Genomic DNA, 20,868 nt, shown 5'->3' on the forward strand with positions numbered 1-20,868 from the left:
ACACGGTAGCCGGCATCATTCAGTCGCTAACGTGACTAAACCAACTGAACGTGTCCATAAAGTCACTGCCTTTAAAGAGCTGGAAGATAGCATCCCTCTCTCCAATTTAGTCTTATATTTTAGCATTCTACGTGTATAGTAAAGCTAGATTTCGACGACTCTCCAGCCGGAAAAAACGCAGGTTTCGAGCCAAACAGGAAAAAGAATCAGCATCCAATCGGCGCCCGTTTCTCAGTGGCCAATCAAATGTCGCCTTACATCGCGGCTGTGGGAAAAAGACTGTGGGACTGTTCAGGTCTCCCAGGGTGTGGTGGCTACCTAACGCCTCACCTGGGGAGGCAAGCGCCCCGCGGCTGTATTTATTACCTGAGCAATAAGGGACGAGCAGTTCAGCCCTTCTCTGTGTTTGCTGGATTTGCTTGCATTTGTTCCCAGCCACTGCTCATGTAATGCACTCCCTTAGCCAGGAAATTAAAGCATTCTCCCGGAATAATCTCAGGAAGCAATGCACCAGGGTGACAACGCTAACTGGAAAGAAAATTATAGAAACATGGAAAGATGCCAGAATTCATGTTGTGGAAGAAGTACAGCCAAGCGAGGGGGTTGGTTGTGGTTATGTGCAGGACCTTAGCTTGGACCTGCAAGTTGGCGTTATTAAGCCATGGTTGCTTCTGGGTAAGTCACTGAGTTAAAACTAAATTACTTTCTCAGGAGACCTCACCTCTTTATGTGCCTGTACTATCAGCTATGCTATCAAAACATTGAAATGTTTCCTTTTTTGAATATGGAACTTCCGTTAGCCACATAGAGAAGTTTCTGTACCCACATTATGCCCCTAAGAAGCATGGATTCTAGTAGCCCTTAGCACCTTGAATTTTTTAAAAAAGCTTCCCCCGCCCTATTTTTTCTAACTTATCTGGAGCAAAACAGACAGATATTGTGTTTTCTAGAATTACAAAAGGCTATCTTTTGAAAGAATAAATTTAAAAGTGTTTTACTAGACAAAACAAGAAGCGATAAAGGTATAGAAAAGTTGTTTCAAACCTTATGGAATGCATCCCTCTGTGGCCACATCTCTTCATGGTGTCTTGTTGGAGTTTTTAGGAGGAGTGCTTTTATTTTATAGCTGTGAGTCTGATGGTTTTATGATTTCTTGTTATGTAGAAATACTGAACTCTGCATACTCTGAAATACATACTCTGAAATACATCTAGGCGCAATTTTTCACTTATTTGGCTGACATTGTAGCAATACTAGTTTAAAACAATTGTGGTTACTTTTTATTATTTGCCAATTCAGAGTCTTCATGAACTTTGCTTATTTTTTTAATGTGACTTTATCCAAATGGAGTTGATCAAGCTAATGTTCTTAGATTGGAGTTGGAATCCTCCCCAAGATCTTGGGAGAGTTTGGGGAGGGGTTTTTGAAACCAGTCTCCTCTCTGGACTAGGAAATAGGACACTTTGATCAGGCACAACCTTCTTTCTTTTGAAAGACAGAAGGACCTTTTTGTCTAGTTATAAGTGCCTTATTCCTAAGGGATCCATGATATGTGCATATAAAGTTCTTCCACATGAATGATGCAGGGGGTTGTTTCTGCCTGGACTTGGTTTCTTTCAGGGAGACTGGGGTTGTTTCCAGGTTAGTTTTAAAAGCTTCCTTCACCTCACCAAAGACCCACAGTTTCTTCTCAGCAATGCATACCAAACAACTTTTATTTTTGGTGCTATGCAGAAAATGGAGACCTGTAAAAATGTAAACTGTCTTTTTCAGTTAGTTTATAGACAGAGTCTAATGAAATTTTTTTAAAAAAAATCTCACATTGGCCCTTGAACCATCCAACAGGTGGATAAAAGATCTTATTAAACATTTTTGTCCTAAGTTTTGCAAATTATGATTTTACGACAAAAACCACCGGGACTTTTGATAAATCTAACTTGATTTGAAAACGTAGAAATTTCCATTTCTGCTGGGTAGTTTAAAGGCACACTAATTATTTCCTATATCCATTCTGCTAAGGTGTATAAACTGGTGACATTTTAGAGATTTTCTCTTCCATTCCCCATAAAAAGCATGAGGTACTTTATGTGGTTTATATATCTGAGATACAGGAAACACAGGATTCTTGGGAGGCAGATAATATTTTAAATTTGTATAAATTTGTGTAGCACTTTATTAGATAAAATCTTTCATAAATATCCTGTTATCTAATCCTCATAGTAATTTAAGTTCCTATTTTAATTCACTAATGAATGTTTACTACTATGATTTTTTTCAAATGAAACGTTTCTTTAGAATATCATTTATTTTCTTCTGTGGTAATATAATAACTTTTTGGTTTTGTTTTGTGATTATGACAATAGTGATTTGTAAATTTAAGATATGTTATCAGAGTATATACATTGTTTGATATTTTCATTAAAATGATTTCTTTGAAAAATAGAAACGGGCATAGAGATCTTGCATAGCCTGTGTCTTATGATTTCTACACTTTGATTGCCAAACACCTAACTTATTAGAAGCCTCAGTACCAATAGTCTATAATATATACTCTTTCTAAATTAGTATGTAATCTGTAATATTTAAATAATAATCCTTACCTATGCTAATGAATATTGGAGTGGTTGTGTCAATGTAAAATATAACTAGCTTTTTACTAGTTATATTGTTCAGTTGTATTCCCATTCATTAATTCTTTTAAAAAAATTATACAATAAAATTGATTTGGTATAGTTCTACGAATCTTTTTTTGGGAGGTGCTATGGATCAAACCCAAGTCCTCACACATATGCAGGCAATCACTCTATCACTGAGTTACATCCTAGCCCAGTTTATACATCATAACACAAGTATAGATTTATGTAACCACTGTTAAAATAGAATGTTTTTATTTCACTTAAATTAATTTGCAAAAGGATGACATTTTGCTTTTCCAAAACAATTGTTTTTTAAATAACTCATTTTAGAATATATGATTTTCAGTATTTATTACTGAAATTCTAACACAAAGGTGGGTGCAGTGGTACATGCCTGTAATCCTATCAACATGGGAGGCTAATGGAGAGGATCGAAAGTTCATCACTAGCCTCAGCAATTTGGTGAGGCCTTGTCTCAAAATAAAAAATAAAAAGGGCTTGAGATGCGACTCAGTGATTAAGCACCCCTGGATTCAACCCTTCTCACTGTACCCTCCCCCAAAAATTTAACACAAGACTGCAACACAAAGCATCCTTTTAAGATAGGAGAAAAGCTGATGTTTGTATCTAAAATTTAGAATGAACTTGCACTGAATATTATCAAGTATCATATGAAAAACACATATTGATTGCCTGAAGTCATTTCTGTTGGCTTCAATGGTTTCCTCATGCTACTAACAGTCATTTAATTTTCTTTTTGTTTGGAAAGACAGAACATACAAGTTACTTTTTTTTTTTTGCCTCAGGAATATTAGTTTATATCAATATAGCCAGCTCTGAAATATAATCTACTTGCTCTATATTTGGTGTGTGTGCATGTTTAATTGAAAGTATTAAAGCATTCAATGTCAAAAATATGTATAATAATGACAGTTTAGAGTAAAAAAGAAAGAATTTTATTTAAGTCGTGTTTCAGTTTGTGCTATTTTAAGAAATGGAGAATTATTATTTAAAAGATGACTTGCATATTAAACTGCCAAATTTAAGTTAAACTTATTTGAATCCCCCCTCCCAAGATGATTAGGACTTCCTGCAGTGGAAAACTAAGAATTTCTTTTAAATTATGAAATATTTCAAATTTATAGAAAATTATGGAAAATAATATAACAATTAGGTATCTACTATCCAGCTTTAATAAACATTTATAGTTTGATAGGCCAACTTTTAAGTAGAATAAAGCTGAATGTTTGGCTCAGTAAAGAGCCTGTGAGTTTAGTTATCATTAAGAGAAGAATATTAGCCAAATAGTATACTTTCTGGGCCCTTGGCTACCTGAGATCATTAATAAAAGCTGGCTGATTTCCCAGGCAACTAAGGTGAGAAAAACACTGTTTATGGAAATAGAACCTAATTCAGGAAAGTAAATGTTTGAAACTCTTAAATTCAATGCCCTATTCTTTCAGTATAAAATTTGCTTTATTTTAACAAGTTATTCTCATGTAAGATTTGCTAATTAACTAGAGCCAGTTTCCAAGTGTGGGAGAACTGGAAAGCCCACTTGGATAGAAAGATTCTATAAAAAGAGAACAGCCCTAGTGGTAGGTGGATTGTGTGGGTGGAATCCTATAGATGTCTAAGCTACTGGGTGTTCCCAAACCAGCTGGCACTAAGTCATTTTGTGGTTGTGATTTTCATAATATCTTTTATAAATTATAAAAAAGAGGTGTTTATTGTAAAAAATTCAAATGAGGGCTGGGGTTGCGGCTCACTGGTAGAGTGTTTGCCTAGCATGCATGAGGCACTGGGTTAGATCCTTAGCACCACATAAAAATAAAATAAAGGGGGCTGGGATTGTGGCTCAGCAGTAGAGCACTCGCCTAGCACAGGCGGACTCAGGTTCGATTCTCACCACCATATAAAAATAAAGGCATTGTGTTGTGTCCATCTTAAAAAAAAAAAAAAGATTCTCTCTCTCTTTAAAAAAAATAATAAAATAAAATAAAGATATTGTGTCTACCTACAACTAAAAGAAATATAAAAAAATAAAAAATAAAGATATTGTGTCCACCTAAAACTAAAAAATAAATATAAAAAATACAAATGAATATAAAGAAATATATCACCTATCACCACCACTATTAATATTATGTTCTATATACTTCCTATTTTCAAAGCGTAAGTTTTTGGTCTTTATAAAAATGTGTGATGATATTTTGTAGGCTGCTTTTAATTACTTTAAATATTGAGAACTTGGTAAGTGTGGTGGCATACACCTGTAATCCCAGCAGTTTGCAAGGCTGAGGCAGTAGGATCTCAAGTTTGAGTTCAGCCTCATCAGTTTAGCAAGACTTTGCCTCAAAATAAATAAGTAAATGTAAAGGGCTGGGGATGTAGTTCAGTGGTAGAGAACCTGGGGTTTAATAATAATAAAATAAAATGTATTGAGAACTTGTTTCCACACTGTAGATATTCTTTATTTCTTATGTATGTTTCCCTACATAATTATGCATTTTATTTAACTGAGCCTCTTTATTGGACCTTTAGTTGTTTTTGTTCTTGTTTTGGTTTTTTGCATTATAAACAATACTATGATGAGCATCCTTATAGATAATTATTGCAACATGTATAACTTTTAGGACAAATTCTTAGAATTGGGAAAGTTTAAGGGTATAAACAAGTTTAACCTTTTGTGATGATATTAACAAATTGCTATTCAGAAAATTAAACTGAATTGGTGCTGGAGTGAATTGGTGCTCAGTGGTAGAGTGCTCACCTAGTGTGAACGAGCTGCTGGGTTCTATCCTCAGCACCACATAAAAATAAATAAAATAAAAGTATTGTGTCCAACTACAACTAAAACAATATTAAAAGAAAATTAAACTGAAGTCCTCCCAAGTTGTCATTGTTAAAGAGTTAACTAATGGATTTGTTGTACAAGTTTATATAAAAAGTCAAGATGGTTATGTTGAAGGTGATATGATTTATTTCTTATAGGGTCACAAGATGCTGCTCACGACCTGGATGTACTGAAAAAGCACAAGGTAAAAAAATGCTTCAAGTCTGGCACCACATATAGGAAGTGTTTTAATTGTTATATTTATTTAGGAAAATTGTATTGGCCCATATTTGGTATATTTCAGTTTAATTGTTAACATTTTGGCTGTCATTTTAATAAAATTCCAAACATAATTGCATCTAATTAAAATATGTGAATCTGTAATCTCTTTTCAATTTTATATTCTGTCTCCCTCACATATCCTCATGAACCTGATCTTGGAGACATATCATTCTTGCCTCTGCTTAAGCAGTTCCTCTGTGTAGGATGATAGACTTGACTTCATCTCTGCTTGTCAAAGACTTACTCATGCTTTGAGTCCAACTCACATGCTGCCTCTTCCAATCCCATTTTTTATCACACAAGTGATGTGATTTATTACTTATTTTCAGTATTTACTTCAAATTTTTTTTAGCCATCTACCCATTGTGTCAAGCACTGTTTCAGATCATAGAATTGCTATGGTTTGAGGAGTGCAGGAGATTCCTGCTCACATGAAGCTTATGCTCTGACTGGCTGAGAAGGAAAAGAAAACTGCTGTAACGTGTTGTGTGCTTTGATGTGGGTAGTGCAGGCTGTCATAGGAATGCTTAGGAGATGATGCCCTCAACCGGTGCTTGTCTTGTTTGCAGATAGGAGAGTCGAGGAGGAAGTAGTATTGAAATTTTGCTTTGAGTGAGGGACAGGGACAGTCAGAACGGTATCTGGATAGAAGAATTAGTACAAGTGAAGCCCCAGAAGCAGGAGGAAGGCTGATGCTTTTGGGGACAGAAAAGAAGAGAAGTGGAGAGTGTGAGAAAGAAACCAGTATCCTGTCTTATTTTCCAGAATGTTCAGAAAATATCAAGCACCTTCTTTGTGCTAGTCCCCTTTCTAGCTACAGGAAATATGGAAATGAATAAGCACTAGGGTGTCTGCTCTTAAAATATGATATTTTCAGATGTGAATGTGTTCTTTAAAATAAGTAAAATAAGGCAATGAGGTAGTGGCAGGGGATAACTTGGGTTCACCTAGAACTATCTGAGGGTGGGACATTTCATTTGAGACCTTATGATAGTCAGCCATAGCCTCAATGGGAAATGGCACATCAGGTTGAGAGAAGAGCAAATGTGAAGGATCTTGGGAGCAAGTTCTGTAATCTCTTCTTCCCCTTTTACCCCTTGACAATTGGTTATAGCTCTTAACACCTTCTGCCTTATTTTATTATCACTGATAAACATGTTTCCCCCTCCTCTATTAGTAAGCAGACCTGTCAAGAATAAAGACCTGGGGCTGTGCTCGCACTGGGGCTGTGCTCAGCACCACATAAATGTAAAATAAAGATGTTGTGTCAGGTGGACCTATAACTAAAAAATAAATATTAAAAAAAGCATAAAGACCTTATTCTATTTATCTTTGTTATCCACTGCTTGGTTAAAAAAATTGAATTGAGGATTTAAAAAAAATGTATGTGATAAACACCTTGCAATCATTTCTCCAAGGAAAATAATTATTAATCAGTTCATTAATTAATCTGATGTTTTTATTTGTCAGCTTACTGCCTTGTGTTTAACCAGGCTCTCCTTAGTTTGAGAAATAATGGCCTTTGATTACATAAGAATATGAGAATCACTGCAGCTCCTAACAGGAAATATTGTATAACAATATTTTAACAAAGGTAGAACACGTTTCAAAGTCTTAAATCCAGTGACAGATTGTTGTTGAAATGACAAATGGAATTTGATAAATTTTGTGTTGGCAAGTGCTTTTCTTCTTTCTCCTCTTATGCTGCACTAGTTCATTCATCCTAGAGATGTGAAACAAGAGGCTGTTTAAAAGATACTGCTATGTCTGTTCATAGTGACAGTGTTAAGAGTGCTTGGAGAAAACAGAGTTAAACTAAGTTGCTGAATAGAGTGTTCTAGAAAAATTTAAGGGTGCTGCCAAACAAAATTATAAATTTAAAGAATGGCAGATTTCAAAGTGACATCGTAGGATTTAAGTAAAATGGTGTAACCAGTGGAAGTTCTCTTGTGAAGGACCACTTTAGAAATTTCTATAGGAATTTAATTTTAATGTTTAGAAATGGTAATAATGGTTGCATTATTAATGTGCTCTTTGAGTGCCCTGGTGTGTGCCCAATAAAGTACTTTGGAAGATGAAAAACTAAGTGTAACATAAAGAATGTTCCAAGTGAGGCTGGAGATGTGGCTCAGCGGTAGCGCGCTCGCCTGGCATGCGTGCGGCCCGGGTTCGATCCTCAGCACCACATACCAACAAAGATGTTGTGTCCGCCGAGAACTAAAAAATAAATATTAAAAAAATTCTCTCTCTTTCTCTCTCTCCCCTCTCTCACTCTCTCTTTAAAAAAAAAAAAAAAAAAAGAATGTTCCAAGTAAAATTGCAGCAATGGTCATAATAACAAATTACTGAAAACAACCTTCCTGTCCATCAATAGGGAACTTGTTAAATAAACAATAGTACACTCATGACATAGAATATATAATAGCTATAAAACAGAAGAAAAAATAACTCTGCAAATACTGAGATGAACAGGAATTACAATTCCAACAGAGAACACATGGAATGTATGTTTTGCGTCACCTCTTTAAAAGCCCTCTGTTCCTAGCTGGTTGTGGTGGTGCATGTTTATAATCCCAGCAGTTTGGAAGGCTAAGCAGGAAGATCATGAGTTCAAAGCCAGCCTCAGCAATTTAGTGAGACCTTAAGTAACTCAGTGAGACCCTGTCTTTAAATAAAATATGAAAAAGGGCTGGGGATGTGGTTCAGTGGTTAAGCACCCCTGGATTCACTCCCCAGTATCAAAGACAAACAAAAAACACCTGTTCCTGCTGATGGTCAGAATAACAGCCTTTGGGACAGAAGTCCCTGTGTTTTTCCTTTGATAGCAAAGCAAAACCTTCGTTTTCCTTTTTTTTTTTTTTTTTTCTGAAAAACATGTCCTCGTTATTGGATTGGCATCAGGGACAAGGACTAAGCTTTTGGCAACACAGCCAGCTTTTTATTTTGAGAAGACGAAGCCATAGAGAATCCCCTGAGAACAGAATAAAAGTCCCCCTTTTACAAAGGATAACATCTATAAAGGAAGTTTCAACATTTAAGGCTCTCTTTCTCTTTGTTCAATAAAGAGAAAGTAAATTCATCTTTTTCTTTCTCTTTAAGGTGACTCATATTCTTAATGTTGCATATGGAGTTGAGAATGCTTTCTTCAATGAGTTTACGTATAAAAGCATTTCTATATTGGACCTTCCTGAAACCAATATCCTGTCTTATTTTCCAGAATGTTTTGAATTCATTGAACAAGCAAAAATGAAGGTAAGTTTTGTGTTTATCCATAGTTCTTCCAAAGCAGACATTTGAAAGTATGGGTCCATTATCCAATCTTTATTCTTTTTTTCAATTAATTTGTGAAGAACCATTATGAAATTTTCAGTTCTCTAATGGCTCATTCCTCATTAAGACTTTTACTTCTCACATTGAGTTTCTTATTTTCTTATGCCTAACTGAGAAAATAGGAATTAGAAAATTCTGCTGAATTTTCCTGAAAATATAGATCTAATTCAAACTACTAAGTAGGTAGTTAGATTTCTTTTGAGTGCTTATAACCATTTAACTTCTAAGTAATTGGCAAAATAAGCATAGCTACTGGATAGAAATTAGTCTTATTAGTATATTTATAATGATTAATCTGCATTTATTTGACTGATTTTTAACAATGGAATTTTAAAGCAATCTAAAAGGACTAAATATGCATTGCTTCACTGAGATTGTATGAAAATGGCAATCAGAAGCTCTCCTTTGGTTTTGTGACTTCAGAAGATCAACAGACAATATAACATTTTAATCTTGGTATTGGATCCAAGTCAACATTCTAACAGACTGGACTTCTAGGTTGGCTATTACCAATAATCATACCTTGAGATGATATTATTTTTAGTCAGTAAATATTTCCTAAAAAATTTATGTAGAATAAGTGGATAGGAAGGTAGGCATACTTACAGAAAGAAGAAGCACTTCTGGAGCACCCAACGATGACAGTTGGGGTTAGAATCCTGTTTAATTGAATCTGGTCTAATGGTTTTCCTGCTATTTCCTCTTCTCCCCTTTTCTCTCCATTTCTCCTTTCCTCTCTTTCACATAGTAATATTTATTGGGTGGTTTATGTGCCTAGCACTATTTTAGGTCCCCTGCAACTAGATTACCCAGAAAATGTAAAACTCAACAACTATTCATTAGCCTTATTTAATAGCAGATATTTGGATGGAAACAAAGGAATAGGCTTTCTGATTCAAAGACTAATATTTGTCATTTTCTTCTCTTGTAAAAAAATTATTTATAGACTCTAGATTGTAGTATTTCAGTGTACCAGTTAATAGTGTTAAAAATCAAAATGATCCCATTGACTCAGGAGAGTGAGGCAGGAGGATCTCAAGTTCAAGGCCAGTCTCTGCAACTTAACAAGACTTTGTCTTAATATAAAAAATAGAAAGGGCTGGGGATGTAGCTAAGTGGTAGAGTATCCCTGGATTCAGTCCCCAGGACCACAAAAAAAGATGAGTTTCTCTGTTAGCTGCATCTCAAAGGGGATATAGAATACGTCTTAGATGGACAAGTGTATGTATCATCCATACTCATATTAAAATTGGAAGAGATTTATGATTTGTAAGTAAATATTGGAGAAGGTAATATTATCTTTAAAAAAAGCAAGAAATTGAGTATTTTAAGTTTGGGAATTTAAAATGTTTTAAATTTTAAATTTAAAAAAGTTTGCTTTAATTTTGACTGGAGTTTATTAGAATGGTTTTTAGCTTGAATTTCTTAAAAACAGAGCCTGAGGGCTGGGGTTATGGCTTAATGGTAAAGTGCTCGCCTAGCATATGCAGAGCCCTGTGTTTGCTCCTCAGCACCACATAAAAATAAATAAAATAAAGGTATTGTGTCCAACTACAACTAAAAAATAAATATAAAAAAAAACAACAACAACAGAGCCTGAGGCAAGGATTATGAGCTGGTGCTTAATTTGAGTAGTATCATCCCATACGCAGTGAGAGTGAGAGGAAAGGGAAGTGATTTCAGGTAGGATTAGAAGTTGTGTAAGATGATCAAGACCTTACCGAGCATAATTTTATAATAAGCTGACAGGGAAATAGTTGGTTATTCCATAGGCATGGCTTCTCTACCACTCAAGATATCTTCGAATAGGCAATATAAAGAAACTGCATTTTACTACAGACTTTGGAAAGGAAGAGAAAGCATTTTTATCCCCTTTGCTGTCAGGTCATTTCCTGTTAGAGTTTGCCAATAAGGAAGTAAATAACACTTCAATCCCAGGTTACAGTGTTCTACTGTTTTAGCAGCCACCTCAAAGCCAGATGCAGTACCTTCTGGTATTGTCTTCTCATCCAAGGCCAGAGGTGACAAGAAAATCCAGAAATTGGGGTATGCCTATTTATGTCGTGGGTACCAGTGGGGAATAGCATGGCCTTCCTTCTTAGACAAGCTAAACCGAATGGCACTAAGGGGAGGAGTCAACTATGGATGTGGCAACCAAGGCAGATGGTCCATGAGATGACAGTGCCAGTCTGAAAAGTTGATGTTTCTGATACAAATATGTTAGAATTCTACAATATGTTCTGATTTCTCAAGTCTATGTTTTATACTGGGATCCTAACTTCACCCATTATTTCCTTGCCTTGAACACTTTGTGTATTTTAGACTAATGCATATTTAACTTTATCAATAGAAATCTCCTCGTGGCTTTTTCTATTGTATACTGAAGTATTGTTGAATCTACTTAGTGACTTGCATATTTCAAAACTAACTTTCTAGGACCTAGTGTCTTGTTTTCATCTTTTTACATACAAACCAAATGTCTTCCTTTTTCCCATGCTTTTCTCATTTTCCTCTGTACTAACCCTGTTTGGTTTGGTTTCTGTAGCCGTTTTCTCTCTCTACCTCATTCACAATCTGTCGAGCGTATACCTTAAAGGGTGTAGAACAGAAATATATGTGACAGAGAAGCAGTTATGGTAACCTCTATAACCTCAAGAGTTCTGTTAGGAAATAAATCTACTGGGCCTCTCTTTTTTTAAATTTTTGTGCAAAAGGTTTGACTTGTTAGTATTAAAATGTGTATTTGATATTCCATATTTACTTCATTATTTATTGTATAATTATTTTTAAAACATTACATAAGCAATCTTAGAAAAATGGAAAATACAGATAAAATTTCAGATTACCTTACTCCCATTCTTAGACATAACCACTGATAACATTTTGATATATTTCTCTAGGCTTTTATCATTCATTCATTTCTTTATGTCATGTACAACTATACTTTTAGTAAAACTGTATTATACAATTCATACTTTTTATAGCTTATTATTTATAATTAACATTATCAAATAAATTTTAATTTCTGCATAGTATTTTAGTGATTGGTGATTCTATAAGTTACTTACCTAATTTTCTTCTATGAGATATATGTATGATCTGTTTTCAATTTTGTGTTCATTGTAAGAAAAGGCTCATTAGAGAAACATTACAAGTCTAAATAAATACCTAAATTCACTGAGTTTTTACATGCATTCTCTAGTTTGTTGCTCACTACTGTTTTCTGTTTTCCATGTGTGTTAATCCATTTTCCATTACTGGAACAAAATGTTTGAATTTGAGTCACTTGTAAAGAAGACAGTTTTGGAGGTGGGAATGTTGTTGAAATCTGGGTTCTTGTCCCCAGTGCCAATCCAATAACAAGGACATGGTTTAGAGAAGAAAGGAAAAAGATGATTTATTCCTTTGCTAGCAAAGGAAAAACATAGGAACTTCTGTCCCAAAAACTGTGATTCTGCCCATTAGCAGGAACAGGGGGCTTTAAAGAGGTGACTCAAAGGCTACATTCCACACATTCTCTGTCTGGAGTTCTAAGGGAGATAGTCATTTCTGAGATCTTCTGGTACCATCCACAAAGTCTGGATTACTTCATTCCTATGGTGAGTGTGTACTCAGGGACAGATAACTGCCTAGGTTGGAGAAGAAAGGTTATCTGTTCCCCCTGAGATTAGAGGGGGAGAGATTAGGGAGGAGCAGGGAGAGGAAGAAGCATGTGGTTTTAAAAATGAGTTGCACCCTCTGGGTGCAGTGGCTCAGGAGGCTGAGACAGGAAGATCTCAAGTTCAAAGCCAGCTTCAGCAATTTAGCAAGGCGCTAAGCAACTTAGTGGGACCCTGTCTCCGAATAAAATACAAAATAGGGCTGGGAATGTGGCTCAGTGGTCAAATGCCCCTTAGTTCAATCCCCGGTACCAAAAAACAAAACAAAACTAATACTAATAATTTGCAGTGGCAGAGCAACAAGGGCTATATTCAAAGGATAAAGTGGACCACCATTACAGGAAGTCCAAACAGCGCTGGTACTGGGTCTGGCATGAACCTCATAATGGATGGCATCATTATAGTGGGAACATTAGTTAAGAACTAATCAGGATTCCCAGGAAAACTATTTTAATCTCCTCAAGGCACATCCCCAGTGACCTAAACACCTCCCACAAAGCCTCTCCTCTTTTTTTTTTTTTTTGTTTGTAGTGCTGGGGGTTGAACCAAGAGTTGATCTACTACTGAGCTACATCCTCCAGATCTTTTTTGTGTATTTATTTTTGAGACAGGGTTTTCCCAAGATGCTAAGGCTGGGCCTTGAACTGGTGATTCTTCTGTCTCAGCCTCCCAAGACTGGGATCACAGACATGCATCACCATATTCAGCTAAGGACCTACCTCTTAAAAGTTCACTGCCCCACAGCATTGCTACACTGGGGGCTAAACTTCCAACACAAAAAACCTTGTGGGACACACTCAAACCATATCGTAACCAAAGCACCATGTTGGTATTGACCAGTGTTAGCACTCATAGTTATGAGTGCTTTCAAAGTGACTTGACCTGGGCTACTAAAAATATGGTATAGTTCATTACTCAACTTCAGTGAGATAAGAGGGTTGCACCTGAGCTTTTCTTCATTCTTTGACACACTCTATCAAAGTGAGAGAAAGAGGGAGGGAGGGACTGAGCTACATACTATACACTCTAAAAAACAGTTGATTTTCATTCTACCACAGAATTTTATCTAATCATAGGCTGTTGTCAAGCACTTAAAGAACATATTATGCCCAAGTTTTATTGGAAATTATGTAAGGAAAAACTGTTTCAGTTAATCTATCAACAAATATCAATTATTTATTCTAGGAAGATGTGAGGGATCCAGCTTGTGGTTCTCATGGAGCTGAAAAGCTATTTGTGGAATTATGAGAACAAAGTATACTGGAAATAGAAAAAAATGTAAATAACATAACATAATTATCATCTGTATATAGTAAAATGATGGCTTGGATTTTTGAGAGAACCAAATTTCCTTACAGAAAAGCAGAATGAATCAATGTATTCACTTTGCATATATTTATGGAATATTTACTATGCACTAAAAACTGGGCATACAAGTATAGACAGAACATTCCTCCTGCCCTCATCACACTTGGAGAAGGGCAATCTTTTTGCTACAGAAGTCAGAGGTAATGGTATCAAGAAGAATAGAGGTCTTCCAGATAGAGGACAATAGCAATTGCAAAGAAAAAATTGGGTTTATAAATTAGGTGTCTTTTTGTTTTTTTGAGTTCAGAAAAAAGAACATAAAGCCAATAATTTTTCTGGAAATGCTTTTCCAAGACAATATGATACCTAAAGAATAATAAAAAGGTAGAAAATAGGTAAATAAAAACTGCAGGAAATCAGCTGTTATATGAAGAAAGTAGTAAGAGGGAAGATAATTATACTAACATTTCAAAACATTAACTAAAATTGGATGCACAGTTTATAACACTGAAAATAAATGTGGTTTCAAGTCTTATGAACTTATAAAATAGAGATGACTAAGGAAATAATAAAAATGACATTGAAGGGTATCTTTTCCTTATTGAGCGTATGATTATAAGCTTCTTTGTACTATATAATTAATTTATTTTGAGCCAAATGATCATTAATAATTTTTAAGTTACTGTAATATAATTCTAAACATCAAGTCACAAAAATGAGCTATTGCTATATAGCAAGCACACTTCCAGAGTATATAATGTGTCGGAGACCAGCTCCAACAGCGGGTCTCAGGAGACGAACGGATGGTGAGGAGTCGGGGAAAGAGGTGGTGGAGAAACAACACAGACACCAAAGTGAAGGTGTTGATCCCAATCTTTACTTGTGAAGTTGATCATATATACTTTTCATTTTGGCAGGCTTACAGTACTTTGTGGTTACAAAACAGGAATCATTATTCAAAGAAACAAAATATTACGTAGTTACAATTAGAATAGAATAATGTATCTTAGCTTATGCATAAGCAAGCATTTGTACTTTCAGTTTGCGTTTTGTTTTGAGCTGTTTCTGCTTAGTTAACTTTTAATAATAGTTACAAATGTCCCAAACTATTGGCCTATACCTTGACTATTCTTTCTTGACTTACTGACTGGAACCGGTGCCATGGTTACGGCAAGTGGTTGATTTGTTATTACTTTTAATCAAACAAAAGTAAGAGCACAAACCATTGTGCACAGGAACAAGAACAAGTTGCCCAGTACTAAGCACTAATTTATCTTCTTAACATTAATTTTTCTTCTCTAGATTTTAATTTAATTTCTCAAAAACTTCCTTGACAGGAATACAGGGAGTTTTTCATTAGACATTAACAATTTACATTCCACAGCTGAATCATTGCATTTAGAGCAAACAGATCTATGCTTTAGAAGTAGTTGCATTAATTGGGAAAGTCATGATTTTTCCTTCATACTTAATGGTCATATGAGAAGTCACAACTATACTTATTAAAGGAATACAAAAACAAATCAGCCCATTCCCAGAAACATACTGCGCTCCTCCAGAGGATGGACGCCTTGCGCCATCCACCTCAGTAGGGCCTTGCCATTGCCTGAGTCAGGGGAGGGGCGCAGCAATAATGAATATTTTTATTTTACTTTCCATGTGCAGATACAGTTAGTTTGAAAATGAATCATAGTTATCTATAAAACAACTTAAATTACATTTTTTGATATTAGAATTTTTAAAAAATTAACTAAGTTTTTTGCTAGTCATTCTTGAAAGGAGATGCACTTGCAAATTATTGCAACAGTTATGGAAATAATTTTGCATCGGATATGTGAATGTGAGAAAACTGCCATACAAAAGTAAAATAATCCAATGAACCATAATAACAATATTATTAATGTATGCTTTTGGTAGAGGATTTTCAGAAAGTTTTTCCCCTCCCCACTTTTCCTTCTTGTACTAAATAAAGAATCAGGAAATGAAATAACTGAAATGTTGAATTCTTTAGGGTGTGCTCACAGTTCACTACATTTCATCTAGATCATTAACTTTTTAAAAGCCTGAGATAGGCCAAGCTGTATCAAAGCTGTTTCATCAGATCTATCACATTCATTATTGATACAATATTGCCCCCATCAGCATTGGTCATGCACTGTGTCCCTTTTCACCTGGAAAGTATCATTTTCAAGTTACCTGAAACGTTTTTCATTGATTGACCTCATGCTGGTGCCCGATTACCTTTTCCACTTTGCATTGGTGAAAGCTATTTGTGTCATCGTTTTATTACCTCATAAGTTTAAATATTTTAACCTACTTCCTTCCACAATAAAATAATATCCAAGAGTAGAAAAAAACTTGCTTTGGTGATCATTTTATATAAAGATTTCCAAGCCAATGACACTAGTTTTTGTATGGGAATATGATAGTTACTTGGAATGTCTCTTTCTGTTTAGTTTATGAATGTGGTTTTATTTATGTTTCTATGTGTATTCTCTGTGATTTTTCTCCTTTTTATGTATATATGAGTAGTACTACTTTACTAGATTACTTAATAAAAGATATTGTTTCAATACCGGGGCAGAGAGGTGGGTGGAGGTTGTTGGATTGATTACTTGATTGATTTTGATAAATCAAAGTAGGGTGCTTACTTTATAATTTTATGTACCATAGGAACATAAAATCAACTTAATAGTCTTTCTCAAATGAATAACGGATATTTTATTTTATTGCAGGATGGTGTGGTTCTTGTTCATTGTAATGCAGGGGTTTCCAGGGCTGCTGCAATTGTTATAGGCTTCCTGATGAATTCTGAAGAAATTTCATTTACCAGTGCTTTTGCTTTGGTGAAAAATGCAAGACCTTCCATATGTCCAAATTCTGGCTTCGTGGAGCAACTTCGCACATATCAAGAAAGCAAAGAAAGCAATAAGTATGACAAAATACCACAATTGGAAAGTGGCAACAGTTCATGAGTTGCATTCTAAATGCAGACGATAGACTAATGTAATATCTGAATTGGCCTCTGTAGCTGTCTTTTCCTCTTTAGGAGAGTAGACTACTAAATTTCCTTTTCTTTTACTTTTTACAAATGGAAATGGAAATCAATTTGATTGTCCTGAGCTAGTATATGAATAAATTTTTAAATTATATTACTTTCTGTTATTATAATGCTTGGTAAAGTTAATTACTAAGAGAAAATAACAGTGAATTATGAATCATTGATTTTTACAGAAGAAAAAATTTAAATTTAAATTCTATATTATAGCATGGAAAGAATAGATCAGTTAATGAAGTCTTTAGTATTTTTCTGTTCTAACACCTGTTTTCATGAGTGAAAAAACTTGAATGCTACTTGACATACTGTTTTAGAGAAAGGTAAATTTTTCGTAAAGAATATTTTAAAGATTAAAAATGAATACCTTCAACCTCCCAAAAGAGTCCCAGAATCTAAAGGTTTATACAGCATTTATGTAGTAGTAACTAGGCATGGTGGCATGTGCCTATAATTCCAGCAACTCAGGAGGCTGAGGCAGGAAGATTGCAAATTTGAGGCTAGCCTGGCCAATTTAGATCCTGTCTAAAAAATAAATAAACAAACAAACAAACAAACAAATAAAACAAGGGCTGGGTTTGTAGTTTAGGGTAAAGAAGTGTCCCTTTGTTCATTCCCGATTACCAAACAACAACAACAACAACAATTATATAGTGGTTGCAATATAGATAAAATTTTTAAATTCTTCCATGAAAATTAATAACTACTTTTTGGTTTTCAATTCTATTACCTGCATTTTTCATTTTGAATGCTTTCTCTTACATAATTATGATGTTACAATTCTTTAACTAGATAACATAGTCTCTTACATTTTGTTTTTTTATCTTAGATACCTAGCATTCTGTTTAGGGATCTTATGTCATAAATTTTTTTGATCTTCTTGGATGTGTGGGAAAATGTTTTATACTAAAAGTTTACTTTTTAGGTGTGATTTGGGTAAGAGCTGTTTTCTAGCTTAGTATTTTGCAGGACAAGATGTTTTAAGGAAAGAAAAGTTAGGTTTTGGTAAGAAATTTTAAATACAGTTTTAGGAGACCTAAAATCATTTACAATTTTATCTCTGGCCAGAGGCTTGAATTGGTTCTTTTTGTTTTTCTTTAATGTTTCCATATTGACAAGAGTAAACATTATAAATTTGCTTCCAGATTTTTATTTTAGGTGCTGGGGTTGTGGCTCAGTGGTAGTGTGCTTGCCTACCATGTGCGAGGGACTGGGTTCAATTCTCAGCACCACATATAAATAAATAAAATAAAGTTCATTGACAAACTACTGGTATAGATGATATAAAAAAGGAGATTTTGAATTTATTTTCAGCATAAGTTATACTTAAAATTAGAGTTATTAGGGGCTGGAATTGTGGCTCAGAGGTGGAGTGCTCACCTGGCATGCATGAGGCACTGGGTTTGATCCTCGGCACCACCTAAAAATAAAATAAAGATATTGTGTCCACCTATAACTAAAAAGTAAAAAAAAATAAAATTAGAGTAATTAAGACAATTTATTGGGTAGATTTGAAGTATTTATTTATGACTTAGAAAATGATTGCCTTGTAGATTTTATTTTAAAAAGTCATGAGCTTTTCTTAAATACTGTATACCTTAGTTGGAAAGTACACATTGAACCCAACTGTGCATTTGGAAGGGCTTTCTTATACTGTCATGAGCAAAAGCTAAAAGTAATAAATGCAAGCTGTGTCTTGATATTGCTTAGAATCTGACAAGTTGCCATCATGTTTAATGCTTTGAACTCCTTTCTGTGAAGAAGCAGCTCAAATGTAATTAACCTTCCTTGAGCTGTTTGAAGCCCACCAAACCAGGGAGAATTACCCTAAATAGGAGATTGATGTATAATGCTGTCTCTGTGAACAGTATTGCTGAAAGTTTGCTGAGACTTCTTGATTGACATGAAAGCATTCATTTAAATATATTTTCTTTTGCTGAGTGCTGCTTGATTTTTAGCTATTGAATCTTGTCACATGAGGCTTGGATATACTTTGTTTGTAGTGGATAATATGGAATTTCTGTCTGTAGTTAGGCCAAACTGTTGCCTGTAGTGATCTGGTTAAGGTTCAAACATGTCTGTTCTATTTTATCTACTGAAGTTCTTTGAGCATTAATTTTATTTTAATCTTAAGTGATAGAAGCTTGTTGTATCTGAAATAGATGAGTAGATGTGTTTAGTGCTTTAAATTGGGGGTACTGTATCAGGCAATGATTTGTCACAGAAATGGTATGTTTACTGTACAAGGCAATAAGTCATGCTGAGATACCATACTATTCCGTAAGAAGGAATGTTATCATTATGATTCTCTATCACATATATTACAAATTAAATCAAACATTTATACCATATATAGGTCCATTTTGAGGGAAGTGAAAAAAATTCACAGAGTAATTTTTTAACTCTATTTGTTTTAAAATAGATTTTCCTACCTTTTTTTAAAAAAGAAAAAAAAAATGAAGGTATAATTTCTTTTTGAAAATTGAAAAGCAATAGCCTTCTTAGTAAACTGAAAAGGTTGAGTAGAACAAAGGCACTGGAACATATAATAAAATTCTATTTACTTTAGATTAATACTTTAAAAACTGTTTTGCTAACTTCATGTTTTAATATAAGTTATTGATTAAATGTAATTGGAATTGAAAACCCAGGAAATATTTAGAGTTTTTAAATTTTGAGGATAAAATTTAAAAATATACTGATTCAAAAATAAAGATTTCAGAGGAAATATAGTATGTAGTATTTTTATTGAAATTATACTTTGTTTTCCCTTCTTCCCTATTCCTGATTAAAGTGTATGAACACAGTACTTGAATTTGTGTTTGTGAGTATGTGTATGTGTGTGTGTGTGTGTGTGTGTGTGTGTGTGTAACCACATGCACATCCTTTAGAGTCTACCTTTATTCTGATAGGTAGTTTCAGTAGTGTGGGAAGCCTTTTCAACTCATCAGCATAATTATTAATAATTAGAATCATTCCAGTGTGTATTAAAGGGCCTCCTCTAATGTTATTTCTGCAAATACTCTTAAATGTACTAAACATAAATCAGAGTACCACCCTATAACTTTAAACAGTATGTTAAATCATTGAATTACTACCTGTATATGCAAAAGTACAATACATTAAAAGATAACAAATGTAGTACTATGATTTATTTGTTTTTTCAAGGTGACCTAAATTGTTGATTTTCATGCCCAATGGATTCTGAATGTATTATTTGTACTGTCGTTATATAGCAATTTAAACCAGAAGATTTGAAGTTTTATTTTCTTGCACTACAAGTAAGAGCATTTAGTCAACAAATTTATGGTTTATTTCCATGGGTTTACTTTTGAAAAAAAACTTATAGTTAAACTTTTGTATTATAAGTAAAGCTTTGACTTATTTTATATTCATATTTGTAATATAATCTTTATTGTTTCAAAGAGTTAATATACTTTAATAAAAATAATAAATAATGTTTTAATTATTATTATCCCCCTGCTAATAACTTTATTTCTTTGAGGATATTTATTCAAAAAGACATCACTTATTTGTGTTCAAATTCTGGGTTAAAAATTTTGTTGGCAAGCTAAACATAGTGGCACACACCTGTAATACCAGCTATTTGAGAGGAAGAAGGATCCAAATTTGAGGCTATACTAGGCAACTTGTGAGACCTTGTCTGGAAAAAAAAAAAAAGGCTGTAGTATATAGGTCAGTTGTAGAACTCTTGCTTCATGTGTGCAAGGTCTGGGTTCAACCACAGTACTACACACACAC

At 34.2% G+C, this 20,868-nt stretch overlaps 1 protein-coding gene across 1 annotated transcript; it reads left to right on the forward strand.

Annotated features, from left to right (window-relative positions):
• Positions 1-280: 280 nt before the first annotated feature.
• On the forward strand, positions 281-20,415 carry Dusp19 (dual specificity phosphatase 19). The gene is made up of 4 exons (XM_026392026.2): positions 281-675; positions 5,631-5,677; positions 8,854-9,006; positions 16,787-20,415. Exons 1-4 carry the CDS (start codon positions 450-452, stop codon positions 17,024-17,026), a joined length of 666 nt encoding a protein of 221 aa, XP_026247811.1. The 5' UTR covers positions 281-449; the 3' UTR covers positions 17,027-20,415.
• Positions 20,416-20,868: the final 453 nt, after the last annotated feature.

This window comes from Urocitellus parryii, chromosome 1, assembly GCF_045843805.1.
Source record: "Urocitellus parryii isolate mUroPar1 chromosome 1, mUroPar1.hap1, whole genome shotgun sequence".
NCBI lineage: Eukaryota > Metazoa > Chordata > Mammalia > Rodentia > Sciuridae > Urocitellus > Urocitellus parryii.